The sequence below is a fragment of the Lactuca sativa genome, chromosome 2, assembly GCF_002870075.4.
Source record: "Lactuca sativa cultivar Salinas chromosome 2, Lsat_Salinas_v11, whole genome shotgun sequence".
NCBI classification, from domain to species: domain Eukaryota; kingdom Viridiplantae; phylum Streptophyta; class Magnoliopsida; order Asterales; family Asteraceae; genus Lactuca; species Lactuca sativa.
In genome coordinates this window covers 199,288,934-199,316,213 of record NC_056624.2, presented here as the reverse complement: position 1 = coordinate 199,316,213, position 27,280 = coordinate 199,288,934, and the positions used below count along the sequence as shown (strand labels likewise).

General features: G+C 36.4%; 1 protein-coding gene across 1 annotated transcript; it reads left to right on the top strand.

Moving 5' to 3' along the window:
• The first annotated feature begins 1,444 nt into the window (after window positions 1-1,444).
• Window positions 1,445-9,805, top strand: LOC111915022 (pleiotropic drug resistance protein 2). The gene is made up of 20 exons (XM_042899401.2): window positions 1,445-2,113; window positions 2,441-2,980; window positions 3,076-3,380; window positions 3,687-3,807; window positions 3,888-3,976; window positions 4,055-4,430; window positions 4,512-4,602; window positions 4,780-5,680; window positions 5,772-5,932; window positions 6,065-6,168; window positions 6,249-6,414; window positions 6,503-6,666; window positions 6,748-7,080; window positions 7,277-7,567; window positions 7,656-7,739; window positions 7,814-7,947; window positions 8,021-8,248; window positions 8,320-8,491; window positions 8,938-9,192; window positions 9,286-9,805. Exons 3-20 carry the CDS (start codon window positions 3,103-3,105, stop codon window positions 9,316-9,318), a joined length of 3,981 nt encoding a protein of 1,326 aa, XP_042755335.1. The 5' UTR covers window positions 1,445-2,113; window positions 2,441-2,980; window positions 3,076-3,102; the 3' UTR covers window positions 9,319-9,805.
• The last annotated feature ends 17,475 nt before the right edge of the window (window positions 9,806-27,280 follow it).

Here is a 27,280-nt window from a genome sequence, read left to right as displayed (position 1 = left end):
CATTACTCTTTTGTCTGTCTCTAGAAGCTTTCAATCGTTCCCGGATTTGGACGATCTTTTCTGTTGTTTCTCGAATGATCTCGGGACCAGTCTGAGTACTGTCGGGTATTTGGTTCTTGGCTAGCTATGTGTCACCCACTTCAGCCTATCACAGAGGGGATCTGCACTTACGACCATAGAGGGCTTCAAAGGGAGCAACTTTGATGCTAGCGTGATAACTGTTAATGTACGAGAATTCAATGAGTGGTAAATGGGTATCCTAAGCTTTACCAAAATCTATCACTAAGCCTCAACATGTCTTCCAACGTTTGTATGGTTCTCTCAATTTGCCCATCAGTCCGAGGAAGGTACGCTATACTCATGTCAAGATTGGTTCCAAAGGACTTTTCGAGGTCTTTTTTTGACAAATATTGGGCCATGCTTAGCCTACGGGCTTTTGTCGGGTCTGCTTGATGGGGGGCATCATCTTATTTCTTTTTTATACCTTTACCCATACTTTTTAGAGTTAGATTGGGCTGACCGAATCTTGAACATAAACACAGACATCATGCTTTTTTTAGTTTTATTTTTTTTATACATTTGGCACAAACATTACACGAACGAGAATTTAAATTTAAATTTCGATTTGATTTCATTTTGTGTTGTATCATGGAATGTCAACCTAATATGTCATTTTCTAATGGACTTTTATTTATTATTTAAGCTAGAGTAATCTTAAATTTCTTTTCCATTAATTGTGTTTATTTCCTATTCTTTGTAATTTGGTTTTGTAATGTTAAGGCCATTTGGTATACCCAAGACGAACCGACTTGCAGTCTATGTGGCCACGAGCATTTTCTGTGCACACTACCCCGACCATTCGTGGTCGGGCGTTTTTGTTGTGGATCATTGTGCCAAAGACAAGAGACAACACCCAATCGACGCTTCTTCCTCTCTTTTTCTCTCTCTCTCTCTCTCTCTGTGTGTGTGTGTGTGTGTGTGTGTGTGTTCGTGGTCATGACCGGTACACCGATAATGGTTCGTGGTTGGTGATGTCACTCCTCGTTTGTTGTCCGTCCTCGATATTACCATTACTGGATGGTCTAATAAAACTAATGGGCTGTTTAGTAGGATCTGAATTTTTAAAATCTGAATTTCTAAGAGGTCTGAATTTTTAAGATCTGAACTTTTAACATAATGTTTGGTTGAAACCTCTGAATTACTATGTTGAATGATAAAAATGACTTTTTTACCCTTCTGATTAAAAATAATAATAAATATCCAATAAAACTATCAAAATTTTGAGAAATCCACATTTACATATAAACATTTTACCAATATTTAAACCACTTTCAACATAGCGTTTATGAAAAAATATTGACCATTTTTTCCAAGCTAATGACTCTGATGTGAACCTTCCAAAAGAGATTCAATCTCCAAGAACATGTACATGGTTCCTCTATAAACAAGTAATTTTAATAGATTTATCATTTTAGATTAAAGAAACACTCCAATTATGTGTAAGAAAACTGCTGAGAGTATGCTTTTAGTGAAGTTCAACTCATTGGAGCATTTCTACAAACACTTTGTAGTCAATAACTCACTCCCAACATTCTACAATAAGAAATCTGTCGAGTACCCATAAAAGTTCACCAAAACATATTTTCAGTAAAATTCAACTCAATGGAGCACTTTGACAAACACTTGGTACAATAAGAAATCAGTCGAGACTTACATGGTTATTGGGTTAAGGTAGAGAATGCAGGAGATATGTTGACTCTCCCATGTCTATCAAGAAGACGAATCACAGAGAAGAAAATGACCCAGAAGCAATAAAGTATATCAAGGTAAGGGTTTCGTTACAAAATATTTACTTCAATCGACCAATTACTCAAAGACTTGAAATTCAAATAAAAAGAGTCGTATGCTTTAGAAAAATTCGTCTGGGTTTCTTCTTTTCCAAATGTTGGTTGGGTCCTGCCGGCGCTGTCAAAGAGCTTGGCGTTGGTGGTCGTAACTTGGCGAGGCGATGATGGGTGTGGCGGTGCTGTGCGAGGTCGATGATGGGAGGAGGTGGGAGGCGCTGAAGTTGGTCGGAGGAGGGAGAAGACTAGAAGGATGATCACAGTGAAAGGTGTGTGTGTTTTATGGAAGCATGCGTACGAATGCAAAAGAGGAACGACCGTCTCTTCTTTTTATTTAGATACTGAGCAAATCTGAAAGTTTAAGATGCTTTTAAAAAATTAAGAGACTTTTATTAATATGTAAGCACACTGAATCTGAAAAATTAAAAGGTTGCCTCTTAATTTTACAATTAAGAGGCTACCAAATAGCCATAAAGCCGTTTTGTTTCTAAATTATTATGATTATCACTTTATCAGTATTCCAAAAATAGAAAAAGCTGCAATGATTACTGCTTTGATTACGCCATGCTTAACTCTTTTCATTGGCTTACTTGTAGGTGCATAAAAGTTAGAATTGATTGGGCGTCGTGGGTGTATCCTCTTGAAATGATGTGATTTCTTCGCAACTCTTTGTTGTTTCAGGCTTTCAGCCCTGCTAGTTTTTTTGGCATTTCTTAATATATTTGGCCGTTTCAAAAAGGCCCAAAAAAGTCAACTTCTAAACTGTCATATATAAAACAGCGCTTGAACAAGGAAAGGAAAACGAAGAAAATGACAGCTGCAGCAATTCTTTTGGCGTAGAATCTCATTAATTCAAATACGAACACCAGCAAAGCTTATTCATATTATTATATACATTTTAGCATGATAAACATTGTTGTTCACGACGTATAAAAGGTGAAGAAGACTAAAAGAGGAATCTGTAGTCTTGTAAAAGCCACCCTTTAAGTGGACGAACACATTATAGGCAAATTGCAGATAAACTTAAAAGGACAGAAGCTATTCTACATACTACAATGGAGACATGTTATTCATTCCAGATTAGCAAATAAGATCTTACTTACACACCCACCACCAAAAAACTTCTCTTTTTATGAGTATGGATATCTCCAAAAGCATCAAAATCACTTCTTTTCATAATGATTCAATTTCAGCAGCTTCAAATTTAGATTTTATTTGGGCTTTTCTACAGTTTGAGTAGTGAAGATCGGAGGAGGAGATGACGGCAGCACCTGGAGGTGGTATTGCTTTTTCCACAAATGAGCGGCAGGTTGATGAAGATGAACTCAAAAGGGCTGCCTTTGAGAGAATCCCAACACACAGATTAAAAAAAGGATTCTTGAAGCAAGTTCTTGATAACGGACAAATTGTTGGTCAAGAGATTGATATCGCAGATCTTGGACCTCAAGATAAGAAACTACTAATAGAAAGCATACTCAAAGTAGTAGAAGAAGATAACGAAAAGCTTCTAAATAGAGTTCGAGCTAGAACCAATAGGTGAAATTAAAACTTACCAAAAGCATCCACAAAACTCGAGTTTAATGAATTGCATCGTCACAATTCTACTTTTATGCAAGTTTATTATTATTTTTTACAATGCATTGAACTCTATAAAATTAAATAAAATATATATTTTTTTTAATATTTATTACAAAACTTAATTTACAACATTTACTTAAGGATTAAACAGTTTTCTTTTCCCATGGAAGAGTTCAATCATTAAAGTCCATAATCTAATAATAGCTAGTGTTTTCTTCTAGTTATTTATTCATAAATCATAGTAATATTATACATGTTAAACAGGGTCGGGATCGATATTCCAAAGATCCAAGTCCGCTACAAAAACTTGTTGATCGAAGGAGACGTTCATGTTGGGTCTAGAGCTCTTCCTACTTTGCTAAATGCCACACTCAATACCATGGAGGTTCGTTTCTTGATTTTTAGCACTAATTACAACGTATTAAAACTCGGCACTTTCTAACATTTCTTTAGAAAAAAAAATAGGGACTTCTTCAACTCTTCAATCTTGTTCCTTCGAAGAAAAGGGTTGTCAAGATCTTACGTGATGTAAGTGGGATTGTGAGACCATCGCGGTAAGTTTTGCGCCAATTTTAAACACTTTGGGAACGATAAATTCTCAATTTTAGTTGACTAAGTTTGACCTTTTTCAGCATGACCTTACTTCTTGGACCTCCTGGTTCTGGAAAGACTACATTGCTGAGGGCACTTGCAGGAGTACTAAATTCCAATTTAAGAGTCACCGGAGAAGTTACCTACTGTGGTCACCGGATGTCAGAGTTTATTCCTCAGAGGACTTGTGCGTATATTAGTCAACATGACTTTCATAATGGTGAGATGACAGTTAGGGAGACATTTGACTTTGCTGGGCGATGTCTAGGTGTAGGAACCAGATACGACCTCCTGGAAGAACTTTCACGACGTGAAAAAGATGAAGGGATTAAACCAGACCCGGAAATTGAAGCTTTCATGAAAGCCACAGCAGTATCTGGTCAAGAATCTAGTTTGGCTACAGACTATGTTTTAAAGGTTTATCTCAAACTCTCGGTTTAATTTTATTTAACTTTTCTAGTTATTTTATACGAGCTTATTTGAACTGAATGTAAACAGATTCTTGGATTAGATATCTGTGCTGATATGGTGGTAGGTGATGTGATGAGAAGAGGAATATCTGGTGGCGAGAAAAAACGTGTCACTACTGGTATTTGTCCACACGTATTGTACTATTCCATTGAGACTAAAACTGATGTCATTTAGATCAAATCATAATAATAGAAGAAACTCCAAAACTAAAGAAAAACACAGTCCATAGACAAATTCAATATAATTTACATTTGATAACATGAGACGATTGTTTTATTTCTTTTTCAAACTTCAGGAGAAATGTTGGTTGGGCCTGCAAAAGTGTTCTTCATGGATGAAATCTCGACTGGTTTAGACAGTTCGACCACTTTTCAGATCGTCAAATACATGAAACAACTGGTTCACATAATGGATGTAACAATGATCATTTCCCTTCTTCAACCCGCACCAGAAACATTTGAACTATTTGACGACATCATACTCCTCTCTGAAGGTCAAATAGTCTACCAAGGCCCACGTGAAGACATTCTTGCTTTCTTTGAGAGTGTAGGATTCAAATGCCCAGAAAGGAAAGGAGTTGCAGACTTTTTGCAAGAAGTCACTTCAAGAAAAGACCAAGAACAATACTGGTTCAAAAGAAACGAACCATACCATTACATCTCTGTACCTGAATTCAGTCGGCTTTTCAGCCAGTTTGAAACCGGTGAGCGCCTTTATGACGATCTTGCTCTTCCTTATGACAAAACCCAAATGCATCCTGCTGCATTGGTGACCGAAAAGTATGGTATTTCAAACATGGAGCTCCTTAAAGCAAACTTAGCAAGAGAATGGTTGCTGATGAAACGGAATGCTTTCTTGTACATATTCAAGACAACTCAAATTACTATTATGTCGGTTATTACTTTCACAGTGTTCTTTAGAGCTGAAGCGAAGACTGGTCGACTTGAAGATGGTGGCAAGTTTTATGGTGCTTTGTTCTTTAGTCTTCTGAATGTGATGTTTAACGGGGCTGTTGAGCTCGCATTGACGGTTATGAGGCTGCCTGTGTTCTTTAAACAGAGGGATTCGCTGTTTTACCCTGCGTGGGCATTTGCAATACCTATATGGATAATGAGTATTCCTATATCAATCATGGAGTCAATAATATGGATTGTTCTAACATATTACACTATTGGGTTTGCTCCTTCTCCTAACAGGTAAGTAGTTAAAAAATTTCTGAAACTAAATGAGGTTGAAACTTGAATGAATCTTACATGATTGATGTTTCCCTATTTGAATATGTATCAGGTTTTTCCGACAGCTTTTGGCTTATATTGGCCTACATCAAACGGCTTCGTCTCTTTACCGTTTCATGGCTGCCCTTGGAAGAACGCAGGTCATAGCAAATGCTCTTGGTACCTTTATGTTGCTATTGGTTTTTGTACTCGGTGGATTCATCGTTGCAAAAGGTATGCATCCTAAATCTTCATAGTTTGTTTACTACAAATTGCTTAGGAAAACGGTTGAGGAGTGAAATTCTATAATGGAGGTCTTGGGTGTATGTTTACCCCTTTTCTATACTTAATTTTTTTTTCTTGCAGACGACATTGAGCCATGGATGATATGGGGATATTACATTTCCCCAATGATGTATGGACAAAATGCCCTTGAAATCAATGAGTTTCTAGATGATAGATGGAGCACTGTAAGCTTCGTTACCAAAAAAAAGTTATGTATTTTTTGCTTATGTCTATGAACTAAATAGCTTTCCCTTGTGTTACACAGCCAAATCCTGATCCAAGAATCAACGAAACAACTGTAGGGAAGGTTCTTCTAAAGTCGAGGGGGATGTTCACAACCGATTACATGTATTGGGTTTGTGTCATTGCACTCTTTGGGTTTTCTCTTCTTTTTAACCTCTTGTTTGTGTTAGCTCTCACGTACTTGAATCGTAAGATTTTCTTACTTTTATATGTGTAATATTTTTTTTATATGCACACGTTCTTGTATCTTATATACCATTTTGATCCAAACTCCAGCCCTTGGAGATTCAACAACCATTGTTCCAACAGAAGATGAGCAGAATAAGAAGTACCCAGAAACAGGCACAGAAATGGCAGCAAGAAAGAAAGGAATGGTGCTCCCGTTTGAGCCATTGTCACTTGCATTTGATCATGTCAATTACTATGTAGATATGCCTGCTGTAAGTACCAGTTATAACAAATTAAGTTCAGAAACTTGATTTTCATGTGGAAGGATGATAGAAATTTGGGAAATTTCTCAGGAAATGAAAACAAAAGGAATAGAAGAGAATCGTCTACAACTCCTACAAGATGTTAGTGGAACGTTCCAGCCAGGCATCCTGACAGCATTGGTTGGAATCAGTGGGGCAGGAAAGACGACATTGATGGATGTGTTAGCTGGGAGAAAGACTAGTGGGTATATTGAAGGAAGTATCAGCATCTCTGGTTACCCTAAAAAACAAGAAACATTTGCTCGTGTCAGTGGATACTGTGAACAAAACGACATCCATTCTCCCCATGTCACTGTTTATGAGTCCCTTGTGTACTCTGCCTGGTTACGCCTTGCTCCAGACATAACCCCACAAACTTGCCAGGTAATTTTTTATAGTTTTCACAGCTTTGACCATTTTGCCCTCGGACATATCAACACACTGTGGGAGTTTTAATTCCAATATGCCACATGACAATGTAGGCCAGCACAGGGATTGTTGGAAGTATATATAACCATTTTGCAAAAACTTTGATTGCTGCTCATGATACCAACAACTACATTTATTTCTTATGGTTTAGATGTTTGTGGAAGAAGTCATGGATTTGGTTGAACTGAGCCGGTTAAGGAATGCAATAGTTGGGCTTCCAGGAGTAGATGGTCTTTCAACAGAACAAAGAAAGAGGCTGACAATAGCAATAGAATTGGTTGCAAATCCATCAATCATCTTCATGGATGAGCCCACATCAGGACTTGATGCAAGAGCTGCTGCCATTGTCATGCGTACTGTCAGAAACACGGTAGACACCGGTCGTACAGTTGTCTGCACGATTCACCAACCGAGTATCGACATTTTTGAGGCTTTTGATGAGGTAAGTCATCTAAAATTGAAGTACTCAGTTTCCATTTCATGGGTTCAATTTCAATGTTCTTTAAAACCTACTTCTCATTTTCTTGCAGTTATTGTTGATGAAAAGAGGTGGACAGGTCACTTACACCGGACCTCTTGGGCACCAATCTAACCACCTAATAGAATATTTTGAAGTGAGTACATCCTTAAATTTCATGCTCCCATTCATACAACGCGGAGAATCTAATAACTCGAATAAACTTGCCAGTCTATTCCTGGAGTCGACAAAATCAAACAAGGTCAAAATCCTGCTACATGGATGCTTGAAGTTACTTCTTTAGCAGTCGAAACTCAACTTGGTGTTGATTTTGCAGAGATTTATGCCAATTCTGATCTTTATAAGTATGAATCTGTAAGCCTGTCTTTAAGATTCTAGTAAGCTTCTTGCTAATGGGTTCTATCAAACATCAACCAGGAGAAGCCAGAAGCTCATTAAGGTGCTAAGTACACCCATAAAAGGGTCCAAGGACCTTTACTTCCCTACAAAGTACTCTCATTCCTTCTGGACACAATGCAAAGCTTGCTTATGGAAACAACATTGGTCATACTGGAGGCATCCACAGTATAATGTTGTTCGGTTCTTCATGACAACAATTATTGGCACTCTTTTTGGAGTAATTTTCTGGGACAAAGGCCAAAAAACGTAAGAGATCAAACACATTTTATTTTCACATTTAGAATGTAATTCTAAATGATTATGTGTCGCTTTGACAGTGACAAACAACAAGATGTAATGAATCTGATGGGGGCTATGTATGGTGCTGTACTTTTTCTTGGTGGAACCAACACTGCGGCTGTGCAGTCTGTGGTGTCTATAGAAAGGACAGTTTTCTATCGCGAGAAGGCAGCAGGGATATATTCACCAATCCCTTACGCATTTTCTCAGGTATGAGAAAAATGTTAACTTTTTAGTTTGAGAAATTAAATATCCTCCTACTTTTTCTTCCTACAAATCTTCCTACCCAATTAAATGATGACATGTGTCACATTTAATGCTCATTTAATGGTATTTTAGCATACTAAAATGACATATGTAATCATTTAATTGGGTAGGATGATTTGTATGAATAAAAGTAGGAGGATATTTAATTTCTCAGTTTGAGAAATTAAATATCCTCCTACTTTTTCTTCCTACAAATCTTCCTACCCAATTAAATGATGACATGTGTCACATTTAATGCTCATTTAATGGTATTTTAGCATACTAAAATGACATATGTAATCATTTAATTGGGTAGGATGATTTGTAGGAATAAAAGTAGGAGGATATTTAATTTCTCTTTTAGAGAAGTTTTATAGAAAACTTAAAGAAGATGATTATTTTAATTGTAGGTTGCCATTGAGGTGGTTTATGTAGGCATCCAGACAATCATATACAGTCTTTTGATTTACTCCATGATTGGATTCGAGTGTTCAATATACAAGTTCTTATGTTTCCACTTCTATATGTTCATGTCCTTTCTTTATTTTACATTATATGGGATGATGCTTGTGGCCCTCACACCGAATTATCAGATTGCAGCCATTACCATGTCGTTCTTCCTCAATTTCTGGAACTTGTTCTCTGGTTTCTTAATCCCCAGAAAGGTATGACAACCTAAAGCACTAAACTAGAGTGATATCTGAGTAGAATGATTTACATTAAAAAAAATTAACAAAATTACGTGGACATTATTGCAGCAAATACCGATCTGGTGGAGGTGGTATTACTAGGGTTCACCGGTGGCATGGACGCTATATGGCCTGATCACATCTCAGTTTGGTGAAAACGAAAGCCTTGTTGTGGTTCTAGATCAAAATTCCGTCACAGTGAAGGAATTTATTAAAGAATTTTTAGGGTTTGAATATGATTTTCTCGGATACGTTGCTTTGGTTCATGTTGGTTGGGTCATCCTCTTCTGCGTCGTCTTTGCCTACAGCATCAAATTTCTGAACTTCCAACAAAGATAGGCAGATCAGATAGTCAAATATTGTAGGGAAAATAACTCAGTGTATTTTGTTCAAATTTGGTCCTTTTTTTTAAGCAAACTTATTGTTTGTGTTTATCATAACTTTTTTGACCGGCTATCATAGCCGGTCAGAAAGTTTATGGTGAACACAAACAACAAGTTCGATAGACCGGTCCAAACTGATTAGGGGCTCGAGGCAAATAAAAAAAATAAGGCTCTTTAAAATTTTAAAAAGTAGTATTTTATGAAAATCAAGGGATTTTATATGTTAAAATGCTATCATATACCTAGTACCTAGCAAATACAAAGACAATAAAATGAGAGTGTTTTTTATGTAGTGTAGGTACAACGTTTGAGAAAATATCAATAAACTTTAGGCTGTAAAATCCAATCATCTAAGGTATTAAAAAGAAAATTTTAAGCAAAAACATACTTAATTACACATGTGTATATCCAAAACACAATGGCTATTGTCTTACACTTACAAGTTCAGTTCAACAATTTATGGTGCTTTGAGTTCCTGAACAACAAACAAGGTGAGATAGAAGCTGTTCTTAAACTTCCATTAGGATCCAAAATTTGAGCCATAACTACAATTTAAGAATTCAATCTACCCGAATTATTATAAAAACATCAAACAAACAGCCAAAAGTTTAACTCTAAATTGTATAAGTCTCCTAGGCATTTTATCAAACATGTGGTGCCCATACCCATTAAAGGGAAAAACAAGCTTCAAGATATCATTCTATCTTTCCTCAATGACGGTTATTTATCTTTCATTTACCCTATTTGAATATCTCTGCCTCTCTACAATTTTCAGTACCTAAAAATTAACAACTTCATATTATGTATTGTACAACTAGACGAACAAAGAAAAGCACATACATAAAAGTGAGCTTCAACAGTTAAACCTAATATGTGGCATCCTCATTTTTACGGCCAGAAAAAACCGATTTTGTTTATGATTTTATAATAAAATCAGAGTAATATTTTAAAGAAAAGTGTTGCGGAATTTGTTTCCAAAAACAAAATATGATAAAAAAAATTTATCAAATCATTTCTTAAAGAAATGTATTTTCATTACATTACAAAACTTGGGATGTCATCGTTAATACAGATCAAAAGCATAAACAAAATATCATAGGCCACAAAACAAAATTGGCCTCAAAACAATATAGGCCTTACAACATTCTATTTATTTTCTACTGGCCTATAAATCCATACTCTCTCGTCAGATCATCCAACTATGCTTTTGCCACTACCTGTAATACAAGAAACTGAGTGGGTCAGGCTGGGGAGTCTGGTGAGCATATAGGCTTTTCAATCCACAATAAATAAGTTTATTATTTTCAACAGTTATTCAACCCGATTACGTGTTCCCGTTATCCTCACTTTACGTCCCTAAAACATCTATTATAAGGGACCTATCCTAAGGAATTTCATCGGGATGGATACTACTGCTAAGGGGATTCCTCAGTCATAAGGGTCCGTAAGGCAACCATTGGGGGCGGGGGGGGGGGGGGGGGATGGAGTACACCGGTGAACACATCGTTCACAAACACCTACAGGTTGCGAGGCTGCTAGCATTCCACTAGACTTCCTAGAAAAGTCCGTGGTCATCATCCATACTCCGCTAGATGACTGGATCATCGTCAACACCGAGGCCTCTCATCATTTTATTTCATCACACACCAACTATTTCATCTACCCATGTTTTACCCAACATATTTGTAGATATAAAATACATATACAGCTCAGATATAAAAACGAAGTTTATATCTTTCATACAACTTAGATCTCAAGTATAAATTATTCATATATAAGGTTTAGATCTGAAAAGTTCAGATCTGAAGTGAGAAAGTCTAGATTTGAAGGAAAAGGTTTAGATCTGGAAGAAAAGTTTAGATCTGAAAGAAAAAGTTTAGATCTGAAGGAAAAAGTTCATATCTGAAAAGAAAGAGGTTCATATCTTTCATCCAGCATAGATCTCAAGTAAATAGGTAATATATATACACATAACAATGTAATTTATATAAAATACTTCATATATATGTGTAAGATGAAAGTGACTATACACTCACCTAATAAGGAGGTGATTCGTACAGTGCTTCGCTTCTTAAAATAATATTCTTTGATGAAACCGGTAGGTTTGCTTGAAAACCGGGCTCTGCAGGGGCAGAGTTTCAAACCGAAAAACTTTTTTTTCTCGGAGCCTCTAGGGGCTTCGGGGCTTTCTTTTAATGCTAGGGAGGTTTCCTAGGATTCGGGGGTGTTTAGGAAGGCTAGAGAGAGATAGAGAGAGTAGAGAGTGAAAGATAGTTGAAAAAGTGTGAAAAATGGGGCTGCACCTCGCACCCTTATATAGGAGCGAGGCCTCGCAGGTACGCGGGGTGTACCCTCGGTTTATGCGGGGCATAGAGACACACGTCGTAATTCGGATGGAGCTTCGTGGCCACTTCGGAACCGCATAAAAAGTCAAACCACGGGGCGTACGCTTTTCGTATGCAGGGCGTACTCTAGAACGCTTGGCGTCTGAGGATACGCTGGGCGTACCCCCTCCCCCTCGGACAGTCTCACAAATTGTCATCCCGAATTCTAAAATTCATAACTTTCGCATACGATCTCAGTTTTCGATGTTCTTTATATCCACGCGTGGGTGGGACCATACTCTACAACTTTCGTTTAGACTCCCTCAGCTAATTTTGACTTTGTTTTTAAAGTTATAGTTTTAATAGGTCGGGACAGGAAAAGTCGGTTAAATATTCATAATTCCTTCATCCAATGTCCGTTTTCGCCTGTCTTTTTACCATTGAACTACTATTAACGAGACCTTCGATTCTCATTTAGGTTGCGTCGGCCAGAAATCGTTCGATCTAATATTCGAACTCCGGGCTACATACTGCTAAACCGAAAGTTAGAAAAATCATAACTTCTTCATACAAAGTCAAATTTGGGAGTTCTTTTTATGCATGTTCTTGGTTTGATGAACACTATGACTTTAGTTTAGATCGCTAAGGCTAAAAAGTCTTATATCACAACTTCACTATTTACGTTTCACAGTGTCGTGCCGGTTCTGTCGCGAAACTTCGACAGGTCATAACTTCTTCGTTATAACTTGGATTTTGGCATTCTTCATATGCCTGGAATCCTTGTGACGACCACTACAACTTCCTTTATAGACATTGGGCTTATCTAACGTTTTATTTTTGACGTTTATTTTTATTATATCTTTACAAACAAGTATATAATCACATGAAAGCACATAATTCACATAATACTCAAGTAATTCATATTTATTACTTTAAAATAGGTTACAACATTTGACCTTGACTATTAAATCATCTCATAAATGCTTAGCCTTGAAACACGAGTGTTACAATTCTCTCCGCTTTAGGATGATTCTGTCCCGGAATCTTGCATCAGCAAACAAGTGCAGATAGCGACTCATAATGTCACTCTCCGATTCCCAGGTGAGATTTGGCTCATTCAAATGTTTCCATCGTACAAGCACTAAGTTGACCATCTTGCGTCGCGACTTCTTCGTCTTATGGTCAACAATCGCTTCCGGTTTTTAAATTAGCCTCTTGTTTTCATCCATCCTTAACTCAAAAATTGGAATTATGTCGGGAACTTCTCCCGTGAATTTCCTCAAATAACACACATTGAAAGTGTTATGAATACCATCTAGTTCTTCAGGCAATCACAGCTTGTAGGCATGGTTCCCAATCCTCTGGAAAAGTTTGAACGATCTAATGAACCTTGGACTCAACTTTCCTCTTACCCGAATCTTATAAGTCCCTTCCACAGTGAGATTTTAAGCAAAACCGAATCTCCAACTTCGAATGTCACTGATCGTCTCTTTTTGTCAGCATAGCTCTTTTAACGATCTTGAGCTGCTAACATCCTTTCCTTAATTACCTTCAGCTTTTCAGCAGTCTGATGGACTATCTCGGGGCCCATAAGCTGCTTTTCTCCAGCTTCAAGCCAACAAGACGGCGTACGACACTTTTGTCCATACAAAGCTTGATAAGGTGCCATCTTGATGCTCGAATGATAACTATTGTTGTAGGAAAATTCTACCAGAGGCAAATGTTCATCCTAGTTACCTTGAAACTCTAGGGTACAGGCTCTCAACATATCTTTTAGTGTTTCAATCGTTCTTTCGCTCTGACCATCGGTCTGCGGATGGTAGGTTGTACTTAAACACAACTTCATACCCAATTCCTCTTGTAGACTCCTCCAAAACCTTGACGTGAAACGGCTATCACGGTCTGATACAATCGTTAAAGGAACACCGTGAAGTCTTACTACTTCCTTCACGTAAGCATTTGCAAGCTTATCCATATACCATCTTTCATTGGCTGCTATGAAGTGCGCACTTTTAGTGAACCGATCAACGACCACCCAAATCATGTCGTGACCATCCTTTGTTCTGGGCATTTTAGTGACAAAATCCATGGTGATGTATTCCTGTTTACCCATGGGTACCAGTAAAGATTCTAAACTCCTATACGGTTTCTGATGTTGTGCCTTAACTCTCGTACATGTCACACACTCGGCCACATACTTCACAACATTGAGCTTCATTGTCGGCCACCAATAGTAGGGTTTAAGATCCTATACATTTTTGTGCTGCCTGGATGAATCGAGTATATGGTCTTGTGAGCTTCTTCCATCAGAAGATCTCTTATTCCTCCCGTCTTAGGTACCTAAATCCTATCTTGGAATACCTTTAATCCTTGATTGTTTGTACTGAACACTAACATTTTGCCCAAACGCTCTTCCTTTCGGTCATTTTTCTCTGTAGCTTCTTCCTGAGCTTTCTTGATGCGTTCCACAATCGTTGAGACAACTTTAATCCTTAATGCTCTTGGCCTTTTCCTTTCAAGGCTCACTTTTCGGCTCAAAGCATCAGCTATGACGTTTGCTTTACCAGGGTAGTAAAGTATCTCACAGTTATAATCTTTAAGCAACTCTAGCTAGCGTTGTTGCCTCATATTCAACTCTTTTTGTTCAAAGAGATACTAAAGACTCTTATGATCAGTGAAGAGTTTGCACTTTGTTCAGTAAATATAATGCCTCCATATCTTTAGTGCAAATACTACCGTTGCCAACTCCAAATCATGAGTGAGGTAGTTCTTTTCATGCTCTTTCAGTTGTCTCGATGCATATGCTATCACCTTATCCCTTTGGGTCAGAACACAACCTAACCCAACTCCGGATGCATCGCTATAAACTACGAAGTCTTCAACTTCATCCGATAGAGAAAGAATTGGTGCTTCATACAACTTCTTCTTTAGCTTCTCGAATGTTTCCTCGTGCTTCTCACTCCAAGTATAAGTAGCTCCTTTAGGTTGCATAGGCCAGAAATCGTTCGATCTAATATTCGAACTCGGGGCTGCATACTGCTAAGCCGAAACTTAGAAAAATCATAACTCCTCATACGAAGTTAGATTTGGGCGTTCTTTTTTATGCACGTTCTTGGTTTGACGAACACTACGACTTTTGTTTAGATCGCTAAGGCTAAAAAGTCCTATATCGCAAATTCACTATTTACGTCTCACAGTGTCGTGTCGGTTCTGTCGCAAAACTTCGACAGGTCATAACTTCTTCGTTATAACTCGGATTTCGGCATTCTTCATATGTCAGAAATCTTTGTCATGACCACAACAACTTCCTTTATAGACATCGGACTTATCTAACGTTTTATTTTTTACGCTTATTTTTATTATATCTTTACAAACAAGTATATAATCACATAAAAGCACATAATTCATATAATATTCAAGTAATTCATCTTTATTACTTTAAAATAGGTTACAACGGTTGACCTAGACTATTACGTCGTCGCATCAATGCTTAGCCTCGAAACACAGGCGTTACACAAATAGAACTTACAAACTACAACTCTTTGTAAACAAATTCATCTTAAGCAACCATAAATCAAAACCAAGTTTACATAAAAAAAACTAATAAACATATGATCAATATCATTGAAGGAAGGATCAAACAAGATGGAAGGTTGATTGAGGATTTGAGGACTTTGATTAAACTTGTTAAAGCTTGATTCTTGAAGGATGGCCTATGAATGAAGAATCGACAGTGTAGTGAACTAAAATACATAGAACTCTCGGTCTGAAATCTGAATCGATAAAAAGCCATAAAAACATAACTCATTATAAAAAGGTTGGTTCTTGAAAACCGAGAAGTCGGTTTGGAAATCGAGAGAACGTGAATATGTTATTGAAAAGTGAGAAGTCACTAAAACATTCAAAGACTACGTCAAAACAATTAAAACAAGATTCAAACTAAGTTCTTCCACCCTAAAGTTTTGTGTGCCGTAATTATCTCAACTACAAATGTCTTCGGTGTTTTTGCTACAACGTACTTTTATATCTACTAAAACTATATGTATAAATATTAACCATGTTTCTTAGGGGGGCCCAATATTTGGTGAGGCCCAGGGCATTCGCCCAGCTTGCCCGCCCTCTAGGGTCGGCCCTGTATATTGCATACAAAAAAAAAAAAGGAAACGAGCCAAATATGAAAAAAAAATAATCAACAGTTGGTTACCATTTCGAGTCATTTTCCCTTTTATTATTTCTTCATATTTTTTTTCCAATAGTTAGATGGCTTTGTGGTTTTCAAAAAATATCAAGTTCACGATAACAATTATTGGATTACACTGGTGGTCTCTAAATGTTACATAGTTGGTCTTTCCGCTGTTAAATCTAATTTTCGACTTGTTAAATTTTTATGAATGACCAATTTATCCTTGTATCAAATATGAATATATAATATACCCAAACGAACATTTATATAGTTTATTTCAATTATTTATATTTAACTGTTCCTAGTGACTTTAACGTTGTTCCTCTACTTTTAGAATTGGCTTAAAAATAACTTGCTCAGAACGTTATGCTTATTATATCATTATATGTTTAGGCTTCAGTGATATCTTATCACCTTTTTGTAAAAATAACTTATTTATAATATTATGCTTATTAACAAAAATAAAGCCAAAGCATCATTTCTATTTTCTCATAATAAAGATTCCACATTAACAAACAATACCAAGGGTAAATAAGTTATTTCTCGTGAGTAAATTCTTCGCAAAAATAACTTATTCATAATATTATGCTTATTAACAAAAAAAAAAGAGCATCATTTCTCGATATAAAGAATAAAGATTCCAGAATAACAAACAATATCAAGGGTGAACAAGAGTAATGATCAATTGTGAGCAACCTAGTGACAATATTGAAACCAAGAACAAATAGTACGGACACCAAGAAAAATAGAAGCTTTGATTGGTTTAAGAGAAAATGAATTAGGATGGTAAGTAACTGTTGATTTTGTTCACAGTTGGTCCATTTTCTTTTTTAGTACACAATATACAATCGAACTTGTTGTTTGTGGTCACCATAACCCTTTTGAACGGCTATCACTTGTGATAGACAGTCAAAAGGGTTAATTATGGTGAACGCATACAACAAGTTTGATGGTATATTGCGTACAAAAAAGGACCAAATGTGAACAAAATCAATAGTTGATTACTCTCCTAGGTCATTTTTCTAATATTGTAAATGTTTTTATAAAATTACACAAAATGTGTTTTTAATCTTCGATTTCCTTATAAAACCATTGATTGATTCAAAACGCATTGCAAAAAAAAAATATTAATAATAAATAAATAAATAAGATTTTTACGGAGTACACTGTAAATTTTGTTATTTGGTTTTGTCAAACTTGTTTATAGTTAGCTTATTAATTAGTTATTTCAATCCAGCTTCAATAAGTTATCTTATATGTATTTTATAAACTACAATATCCTATCTTTATGGTTTTAACAAACGCTAAACAACACCAAACTAGCTTATTTTTGTCAAACGGAAAACATAATTGTTTTTTTTTTTGGATTCACACTCTCAAATTCAATTTTTTATGGATTTGGTTTACATCAAATTTGAAATCTCAATTTATATATTAATGAAACATCCCATAAATACGGTCCAAAAATTTCATTTTTAATTATAAGTAAAGCCGTAGTAAACGAAATCATCTCAAAAAAACATAGAGGATAGTATCTCAAATCATCATATCAAAACACTGTATCAAAATCACATGTCTAAATATCAGAGTAAATCATCCTAGACTAAACGTTGTGGTGTGTGCAATGCAGTCATCCCCAGCACTTCCCCTTACTAGCGGAAGTACCTGAAACCAAAGCTGAAAACTGTAAGCACAAAGCTTAGTGAATCTCTCCAAACTACCACATACCATACACATATCACATAATCAAATAACAACATATCTTGGGCCTAGCCCACTACATCAGGCCCCATCCGGCATTGAAACATAGTCCGACATTGGGCCCCGCCTGACATCGGACCGAAATCCGGCATCGGGCCCCACCCGGCATTGAGCAAAGCTCGGTATACATAAGCATATCAACAAATACATATAAACATAATCATCTAGCATACATATAAACATTCCTCGGGCTTGCCCCGACATCGGACCGAAGTCCGAAAGCATTCTAACAAACACATGCAAGAATCATGAAGACACCAAGCATACAAACATTCCTCGGGCTTGCCTCGACATCAGACCGAATTCCGGAAACACATAAACCTATATCGGACACAGCCCGACATCGGACCCTAGCCCGGTATATACTAACATACATAAACGGGTCGACATTCGTGCCTTCGACCTGTTCCTACTGGAGGAAAACTCACCTCACAAAGCTGACTGTGAAATCTTGCGGTGAGGAATCTCTAACAGATGCTCCATTGACTCCCAGACTATCATTATCACAATAACACTTAGTTAAAATCCAATAATCCTTCTTAGGGTAAAATGACCATTTTACCTTGGTCAAAGTCAACATTTTGGTCAAAGTCAACATTTTGGGTTGACTCGACTCATCGAGTTGACCCATCAACTTGCCGAGTTCTATAAATCTAAAACCCTGAAATCATGATCCAACTCGTCGAGTCATACCCCTGACTCGCCGAGTTTCCTTGGTACACATAGTTGTGATAAAGCGAGTCAACTCGTCGAGTCCCTCCTCAGACTCATCGAGTTCTACCCTATTTAGAATCAAGACAAATCGACTTAACTCGTCGAGTTCCTCTATGGACTTGACGAGTTCCTCAGTCTGTTTGGGCCATCTTAATGGATCAATCCCCTACTCTTCAGATCCAAGCTTTATACTTTTCATATACACTGGAAATGTCCTTTTAAGGGTAAAGTTTTCAACCTTACCCGTTAATACCTTTACTTAATGGGTTTAGCTCAAACCCTAACTCTTTAGGACCTAGATCTTTGTCCATAAGCCATACATACTCCAAGCTAAAGCATACAAATAGAGATCTAGACCCTAAACACTACATAAACACGTAAAGCTTCCACCTTTCTCTCCATGCATGACCTTTTGGAGCTTAAAAGGCCAAAATGGCATCCTATAGCTTGCATGGGGCTTCAATGGCCATAAAGTTTGCACCTTTATGCCATGAAAGCCCTCTATGATTCTAAATCTGATGGTTTACTCACTTGGGACGTCCATATCCCAAAGATCAAGCTTCTTGGACCAAAAACCCAATAAAATGGTAAATAAGAGATCTATGAAGCTACTAAGCAAGTTTGAGACTGGTTTACCAGAAAATGATGAGGAAGAATCGGAGTCTCTGGATCTACTAGCTTTTTCTTGAATCCTTAAGCTTCTCCTTCCTTCACAAGCTTCAAAACACACAAAGTTTCACTCATAAATGGCTCATAAGCTCACAAATGCATTAGGGTTTCTGAATCTAGGGTTTGGGACGTAGAGGCTGGAAATGAGGCTAGCAAATGGGGATTAGGATGCTTAAATAGGATGCAAAACCCCGAAATTAGGGTTTCATTCTAACAGCCCTACTCGTCGAGTTGATGGCTCTCAACTTGTCAAGTAAGTTACTTAAAACCCACATCAATTCTGGTTTCTACTCGACGAGTTTGTGGCTCCCAACTCATCAAGTTGCTCTACAAAAATAAATAAATTATAATTTAAATGTGTACCAGGAACCAGACATTACACTTAAATTATTATTTTTTAATTTAATTATATATATATATATATATATATATATATATATATATATATATATATATATATTATTACTATTATTTTAAAAAATGATTTAGGGCCCACATCCACCCTGTCCCCACAAATAGGAATGAACATGGGTCAATTTTTAACCAAATAGAATAACATCGATTTTCAACTAGCACCGATTTTATGTCTATTTCTAAATCGCAATAAATCGGCCAATTTTACAAAAATCCGGTTGAATCGATTATATTAAACTGGTTGAACCAGTTAAATTAAATAAATACACATGCAAATGAATCATTTTTATACTAAAGTTTAGTTTTTCTTTTCCACATCTATTTAGATTTCTTTGAATAAAAACACATGGTAAATGTTATAAAGTTTTTTTAATGTGTTTGTATTTATCTAAAGTTATATTTTGTTTATGTATTATACTTTATTTAATTTTTGATGAACGTGGATTGATGTAGAACTTACGGTTATGTGTTTTTAATGTATTTGGATTGATCTTCAACTTCTATTTATGTGTATTTCTACTATTTAAACTTGCAAATGTCTACATATGTGTAGGGAAAAAAATTATAGAAATCGGTTGAACCGACGATCGAACCGGTTGAACCATGCCGGTTCAACTAAAAAACCAGTTTTTAAAATATTGTCTTAAACTGAACCCAAATGCAAATCTAAACCTATAGGTTTAGGTTCTCAGTTTTCGGGTTTTATTTGGTTCGGTTTTAGGTTCAAAGGTTTTTTAAACCTTAAATCTTTATATTGATTTCATTATCTTTTGGGAAATCCCTGTATCGAGCATGAGGAAGGAGATGTTTTTTTTATAACTTTCGATTTGGGATGGACTCCTCAAAGTGAAAAGCAATGAGATACCCTTATGTAAGGGATGGAATTTAGGGGTGGGTTTCATCTTTTGATTGATATAGGACTACTTAAATGTGTCTAGTAAAATAAATATCATATGAAAAAGTATGGGATCAAACTTCAGACCTCATGTTTGAGGATCAAAAGCCTTAGTCATCTAACCATGTTGCTCTTTATGTTTCTAATGCACATAAATGATCTATATATTTTGTATACAAAATATATGTTTCTAAAGTCTTCATATAAATCGGTCTAATTTATTTTTATACTTTATCATGGTAGCTCTCCTGATGCATGAAAATACAACTTAGCACCTAAGGCCATGCACCACATGGTTTGCGTCTTCAACCCTACAACTTAGCACCCCCAACATTGCAACCATGTATCTCGCACCACCAGTAGCGAACCTAAAAACAAAAACCACATGGTTCCTTATGTAAATAAAATTGAAATAGGTTGGTCTGTTAGCAAAAATAGGTAGGTCTTTTAGCAAAAAATAATATAGTTCCTACATATTTTCTATATATATTTCTTGTATTAAAAAAATAAAAGGTAGGTCCTAGGACCTACCTTCTACAAGGTTAGATACGTCCCTGCGCACCACAACTTCACACCTCAACATCATTGCTTTAGAGTAACTAATCGGCAAATCTTTGCGTCGAAATATTTTAAGTTTATATATAATTCAACTATATTCAAATCCATCATTTTACACTAACTTTTCACACCCGAATATGTTTTTACAATGAATTATAACTCCAAAATTATATCGTTGATATACTCAATATTTTGGCCCGCTCGTTAAATTGACCATTTTGTGTATGCCATGCAGAAGATTGCTTTTTTTTTTTTTTTTTTGAATTGAAAGTGTCTTTGGTGGATATTTTCTTGATTAAATTCTATGCAACCTATGCATATAAGATCAAAATATTAAACATGAAAATCAAACTCACACAGCCCATCAAATGCATGTCAAACTTGTTGATTACAAAGCCATCTTGTTTTCTACCTTGTTAGAGTATCTCAATGCAAACATTTTTTAGATGCTTAATATTAACTAGGTGCATAACTTGGGCTTCGCCTCGGGACAATTTTTCTTTTTTTTGGACCAAAAGCGACAACTCCACAAAATATTGTAAACTACGGGGACAATTTTTGTAATTAGTGTTGTACATAGGGTTCAAACCTGCCAAACTACAATAATCTTACACATATGGATTAGTTTTGAAAAAAAAAATTACAAAGACCTTTTCTATAAATTAAAAAAAATTTATAGACTAAATCTGTCAAAATATAAAACCTTTATTAAAGAGACTAAATCTGTCAAAATGGACTAAAATCTGCAAAAGGTTTTGCTTTGGAAAGCCAAATGAATAGTAAAATTTTGATACTTGAGACTTTGATCACACTATTTTGAGGGGTTGGCAAGTTTAATCCCTTGGTCGGCTTCCTGGACACGTTTCCTTTTGATGTGCCATGTTTGGTGGTTATCTAGTACACCAATGACACATTTCAATGGGCATAGAACCACTTCCTTCAAAACATGTTCTACCTTCCCCTCTCTCCTCCTAACGCCAACGACCATGTTCAACATCTCTAAAACCCCATCGTCTCCATCTCCGCTCTCAACTGCCGTTGGGAAGGAAATCTCTTCATCGTTCTTAACCTCCTTCAGTTTCTTATTGCTTTTGAGAACTATACTTTTCAATCACACTAAAGAAGGTAAGCCATATGATTTGACGACATCTCACTTCCTTTTTAAGCATCTATGTCATATCGATTTGAGAATAGAGGGGGACGAGAGTAGAGAAGCAACAATTCATCACCTGCGTATCTCAACCCTAAATTAAAGCTCCTTTCTATTGTTGTTGAAGGCCGTCTTTTCTCGATTCCAAGTTTCCTGATTGAACATCAGCTTTCTTCTATCACTATGTTTTATATGCATGTTTTTTTTCATTGTATTTTTCTAAGATGTTTTCCATAGGATTAGATAATCTAATTTTCCTTCTTCATCATCTATTTTCCTTCTTCTATCACAATGACTGAACATCAGCTTTCTTCTATCGATGATGCAGAAACATGTTTTCTCATCATATATAGAGCGAAAGAGGTGATTGGGATTTGTTGTGCTCTTTCGGTTCTTATCATCACATGGTTTGAATTCTGATGGGTTTCTTAGGCTGGAGGGAGTGGTGTCACCGAAACCGCACTTCCTTCACTGTCACATGTGCGCCACATCATTTTTTACCACATAAGTGTAGTTTTTTTTGCCACACCCAAGGAGTGGTGCCACACTTTTTTTTTTTTTTAATAATTTAATCAAATAAAACTTTATTTAAAAAAATTACATTGCATTATTTGGGTTTATTTTATTATTTTTTTAATGGATAATTTTTTTAAAAGATATTTTCTCATTAATTAAAAATAAAAATGCCATACATAACTTAAAAAAAACCTAAAAATTTAGAAAAGCAAATTAGAAACATAAAACCTACAACTTAAAAAAAACACCACACGATTAAAAACTTGAATAAAAAACTAGAAGTTAGCTACGATTTGCGTACCGTTTTTTCACTTCCTCCTTCATCGCCAAAATAACTTGAAGCTTGTCCCCGGTCATATTCAACTTGTCCATCGATGGTACTCTCATGTTGTTGTCCCTTTGTTTCTGAAGCTCTCTTTCAGAAGCAATTTGCAAGATCATGTCCATTCTATCTTTTATACCTTTCATATCGGCCCCCATTTCTTTCAACTCGTCTGAATTCAACGCTTTGCCTTTGACTTTGCTTTTTTGCTTTGTCTCTTCCCATTGGTCGGGAAGATGTTAAACTGGAACATGTTGATCCTCGTTCAGATCAAATTGAACACGCACATCTGATGTAGTGTGGTCGGACTCAAATGTTCTGCTGCGTTTTGAACCACTGTCGATATGCTCATCTGATGTTTTGATGTTTTGCCATTTCTTGTTATCTTTCACAAAATTCCAAACTTCAAGAAACTTGAAAGCCTTCAGGTTTTCTTTTTGATACACTTTCAACGCTTTCCTCAAAATCATTTCATTGTTTTCTCCACTTTTCCATTGACGTTTCATGTTGGTATACAAATCACTAAACAACATGATTTCCTTGTTCATCTTCCCCCATTTCGAGTACACTTGATGTTTTGAACGATATTCTCCACGGTTCATTCCTTTATGGAATCTATGTAAAACACAAATCCAAAAGCGGTCATGTTTTTGGTCTTTTCCAGTCAACGCATCTTCTGAAATATCGATTCAAGATTGTGGCAACACTAAAACTTCTAGTGGTTCCCAACCTTTAGCCTCCGCCTTCTATTTTCTTTTAGTTGCTGCTCGAGTGGCTAAGTTTCTTTAACGAATCCCGGTTCGGAATAAAAAACGACCATTTATGGTTGTGTTTGTGTTTGTTGAACAAACTCGGGTTGGGACAAAAAATTAAATGGATTAAAATATGTGTCGGGTTGTGGTAGTGGTTGTGTTGGTCGTTGTGGAAAATACGAAAGCATACCGCCATAGTGGTAATACGGAGGTGAAAAAATGGGTTGATCAAATGAAGGTATTGGGGTTACGGTGCTTCTAGCGGATGTGTTTTCTTTGGTGGGTCTTTTGGAAGAAGACATTTTGAAAAAAAAAATTGAGGAAGAGATAGTAAAAAGATAAGAAATTATTGTGAAAATTTTATAAGTAATGGTAAGTATATATAAGGTGAGTTTAAAAATAAAAAAATTAAAAAAATTAAAAAATAAAAAAAATAAAAAAATTAACTATGCAAAGGACTGTTCAACGATCAAAAGAAGCAACAGCCAATCACGAGACACGGCTATAACTCGCCGTACTACGGCCAAAACCATAGGAAATCGCACCCAGGGGGCGGTGTGCACGGTCCAGCTGGCAAAACCGCAGTATGGAACCGCGCCACACTCCGTATAGTCTTATTCACTAATTCTATAATTTCAGATGATTTTTACAATGTACATACGACGACTGATTGTCGCTAGCAATTTCTTTCCTTTTTTGTATCGCATCAAATTCCTTACAAAAGTCGAAATTAACAAGGTTTTATTGTAATTGAAGTTCTTGAGATTCTTGTTCACAAATAAAAATTGTTAAATATATGACTTATAATCTGTTCAAACGGTTTGTTGTTCTAATTTTTCTCTCCTCTTCCTCCCTTTTGATCGCAGAATGTTGGATTGATTTTTTCGTGTTTCAGTGAAGATGAAAAACCCTAATTTTTTGTTTGATTGTTGATTTACTTTACAGATGTCTGCCGTTGGAACCACAATACCATCACACCACCACACTTGTGGACGATCTTCCCTTTCCAAATCCTTTTTTTCTCTCAATCTCACCATAAGAAACCCTAATTGATTCAAACCATTGTATCCATTCCTCATCAGCTCCTTTGGATTCCAACTACGTCGACAACCTAATATCTGGTAATTATCAGTTTTTTGCTTTTGACGGTCTTTCATGATTTTATTTATATTTACTGAAGTTAATTTGTGCTTAAAAAATGTTTATGAAATTGGTTGGTTGTTGCGATATCAGGTACACAAACTATAGAGGATTTTTTGTTGTTGTTCATCCTATCTTAGCCAGGTAAAGAGTCACTTGCTTCTTTTCCTCATGTTTTTGTTCTTGGATTGTGATTGCATTAGATTAGCTAAGGTATTTATGTTGTTGTGCATCTAAAGTTTATAGATAAATGTTTCCGATGTGCCTTTTGGGGAAAAATTAACTATATTTTTTTTTATCTATTGTTATAGGCTAAAACTCATGTTGAAACAGAGATCCTAACAAAATAAGATATTGTCTCACATTCCTATTATGTTTCATATGGTTTTTGCTTATATGTTCATTTTTTTTATAATTATACATTATTATGTGGATTTATGAAGTTAAAGTATCTTATTTCCAGTTTTTTTATCCATTTGAATGTGTTGTATCTGAATCTGATTTCCAATTTATGGGTTCACGCTTTCTATTGTCTTCACCATGATAGCATATCTATTTCAGGTTCATACTCTTGACTTGGATTTGTTTATAGTATGAGGTAAAGACAATTTCTTAACCTTGAATGGTTAGTATAACATTCTCTCATTGATGTGAACTCTATTTGATTCATACCCTCAGTTTATTTTCAGAGGGAGGGTAGAATTGTGTATTCCTATTTCGGTATTCACTCACTATCCTTGAATTTTCTATTAATTAGTTTATTACATGAAACATCCCAAAAATGCAAGCCAAAAATTTCATTTTTAAATCATTAATAAAACCATAAATCATCCATCATCATAATAAAAACCAAGGATCATGTATCTTAAAACATCATGTCAATACTGTATCAAAATCATATAAGTAATCATTAGAGTCTAAAACAATCCCAGGCTGAATCTGTGGTGTGTGCCATGCGATCATCCCAAGCCCTTCCCTTTGCTAGTGGAAGTACCTGAAACCAAAACTGAAAACTGTAAGCACAAAGCTTAGTGAGTCTCTCCAAGCTACCACATACTATACACATAATCACATACTGGGCCTAACCCATTGTATCAGGCCCTGCACGACATCGGGCCGAGGTCCGGCATACTTAGGCCTAGCCCCTACATCGGGCCCCACCCGACATCAGACCGAAGTCCGGTATATATATCATGAACATAATATAATCATATACATAAACATAAGCATAACAAGAAAGCTAACATTCCTTGGGCTTGCCCCAGTATCGGACCAAGTCCGGAACACATAATCACACACATGCAAGAATCACGAAGACATCAAGCATACTAACTGCATCGGGCCCCGCCCGACATCAGACCAAAGTCTGGAACTTAAAACCTACATCGGGCTAACCCCAGCACATACAATCACACATAAACGGGCCGGCCTTGGTGCCTTAGACCCGCTCCTATAGGAGAAGACTCACCTCTCAAACTGAATGCTGAACTCGAGTGAGGAGTCCCTGTCTGCTGCTCCGGCGACTCTTCGACTATAAATTCCATAATAACACTTAATCAAAAACTGATAACTCTTCATAGGGTAAAATGACCATTTTACCCCTGGTCAAAGTCAACACTCTGGTTAAAGTCAACATTCTGGGTTGACTAACTCGCTGATTCAACCTTTCAACTCGCTGAGTTCTATTACTCAGAAATCCTGAAATCGCGACTCAACTCTCCGAGTCGCTCCACCGACTCGTCGAGTCTTATCGAGCTGTTCAGTTGCGACTTGGCTCATCCACTCGTCGTGTCCCTATACAGACTCGTCGAGTTCTACTATCTGAAATCGGGACAACACGACATGACTCGTCGAGTTCCCTTATGGACTCGATAAGTCCTTCTGTCAGTTTGGCCATCTTAATAGATTAAGTCCATATCTTCTAGATCCAAGGTTCTTAGCTCGTTTGCCCACTGGAAAGGCCTTTCTAAGGGTAAAGTTTCCAACTTTACCCGTTCATAACCCTTCTAAAAGGGTTTAGACAAAACCCTAATTCCTATAAGACATGGATCTTGTCTAAAAGGCCATATAATCTCAAATCCACGCATACAAACCTAGATCTAGGGTTTTAGCATATGTTGGACACATAAAGCTCCGAACTTTCCTTCCATGCATGGTCTTTTAGGGCTAAAAAGACCATAAACTTGCTCATATGCTTGCATGGGGCTTCCATGGTCATAAATTTTACATCTTTATGCCATGGAACCCTTTCTAGATCCTAGATCTGAGATATGAGTCACTTGG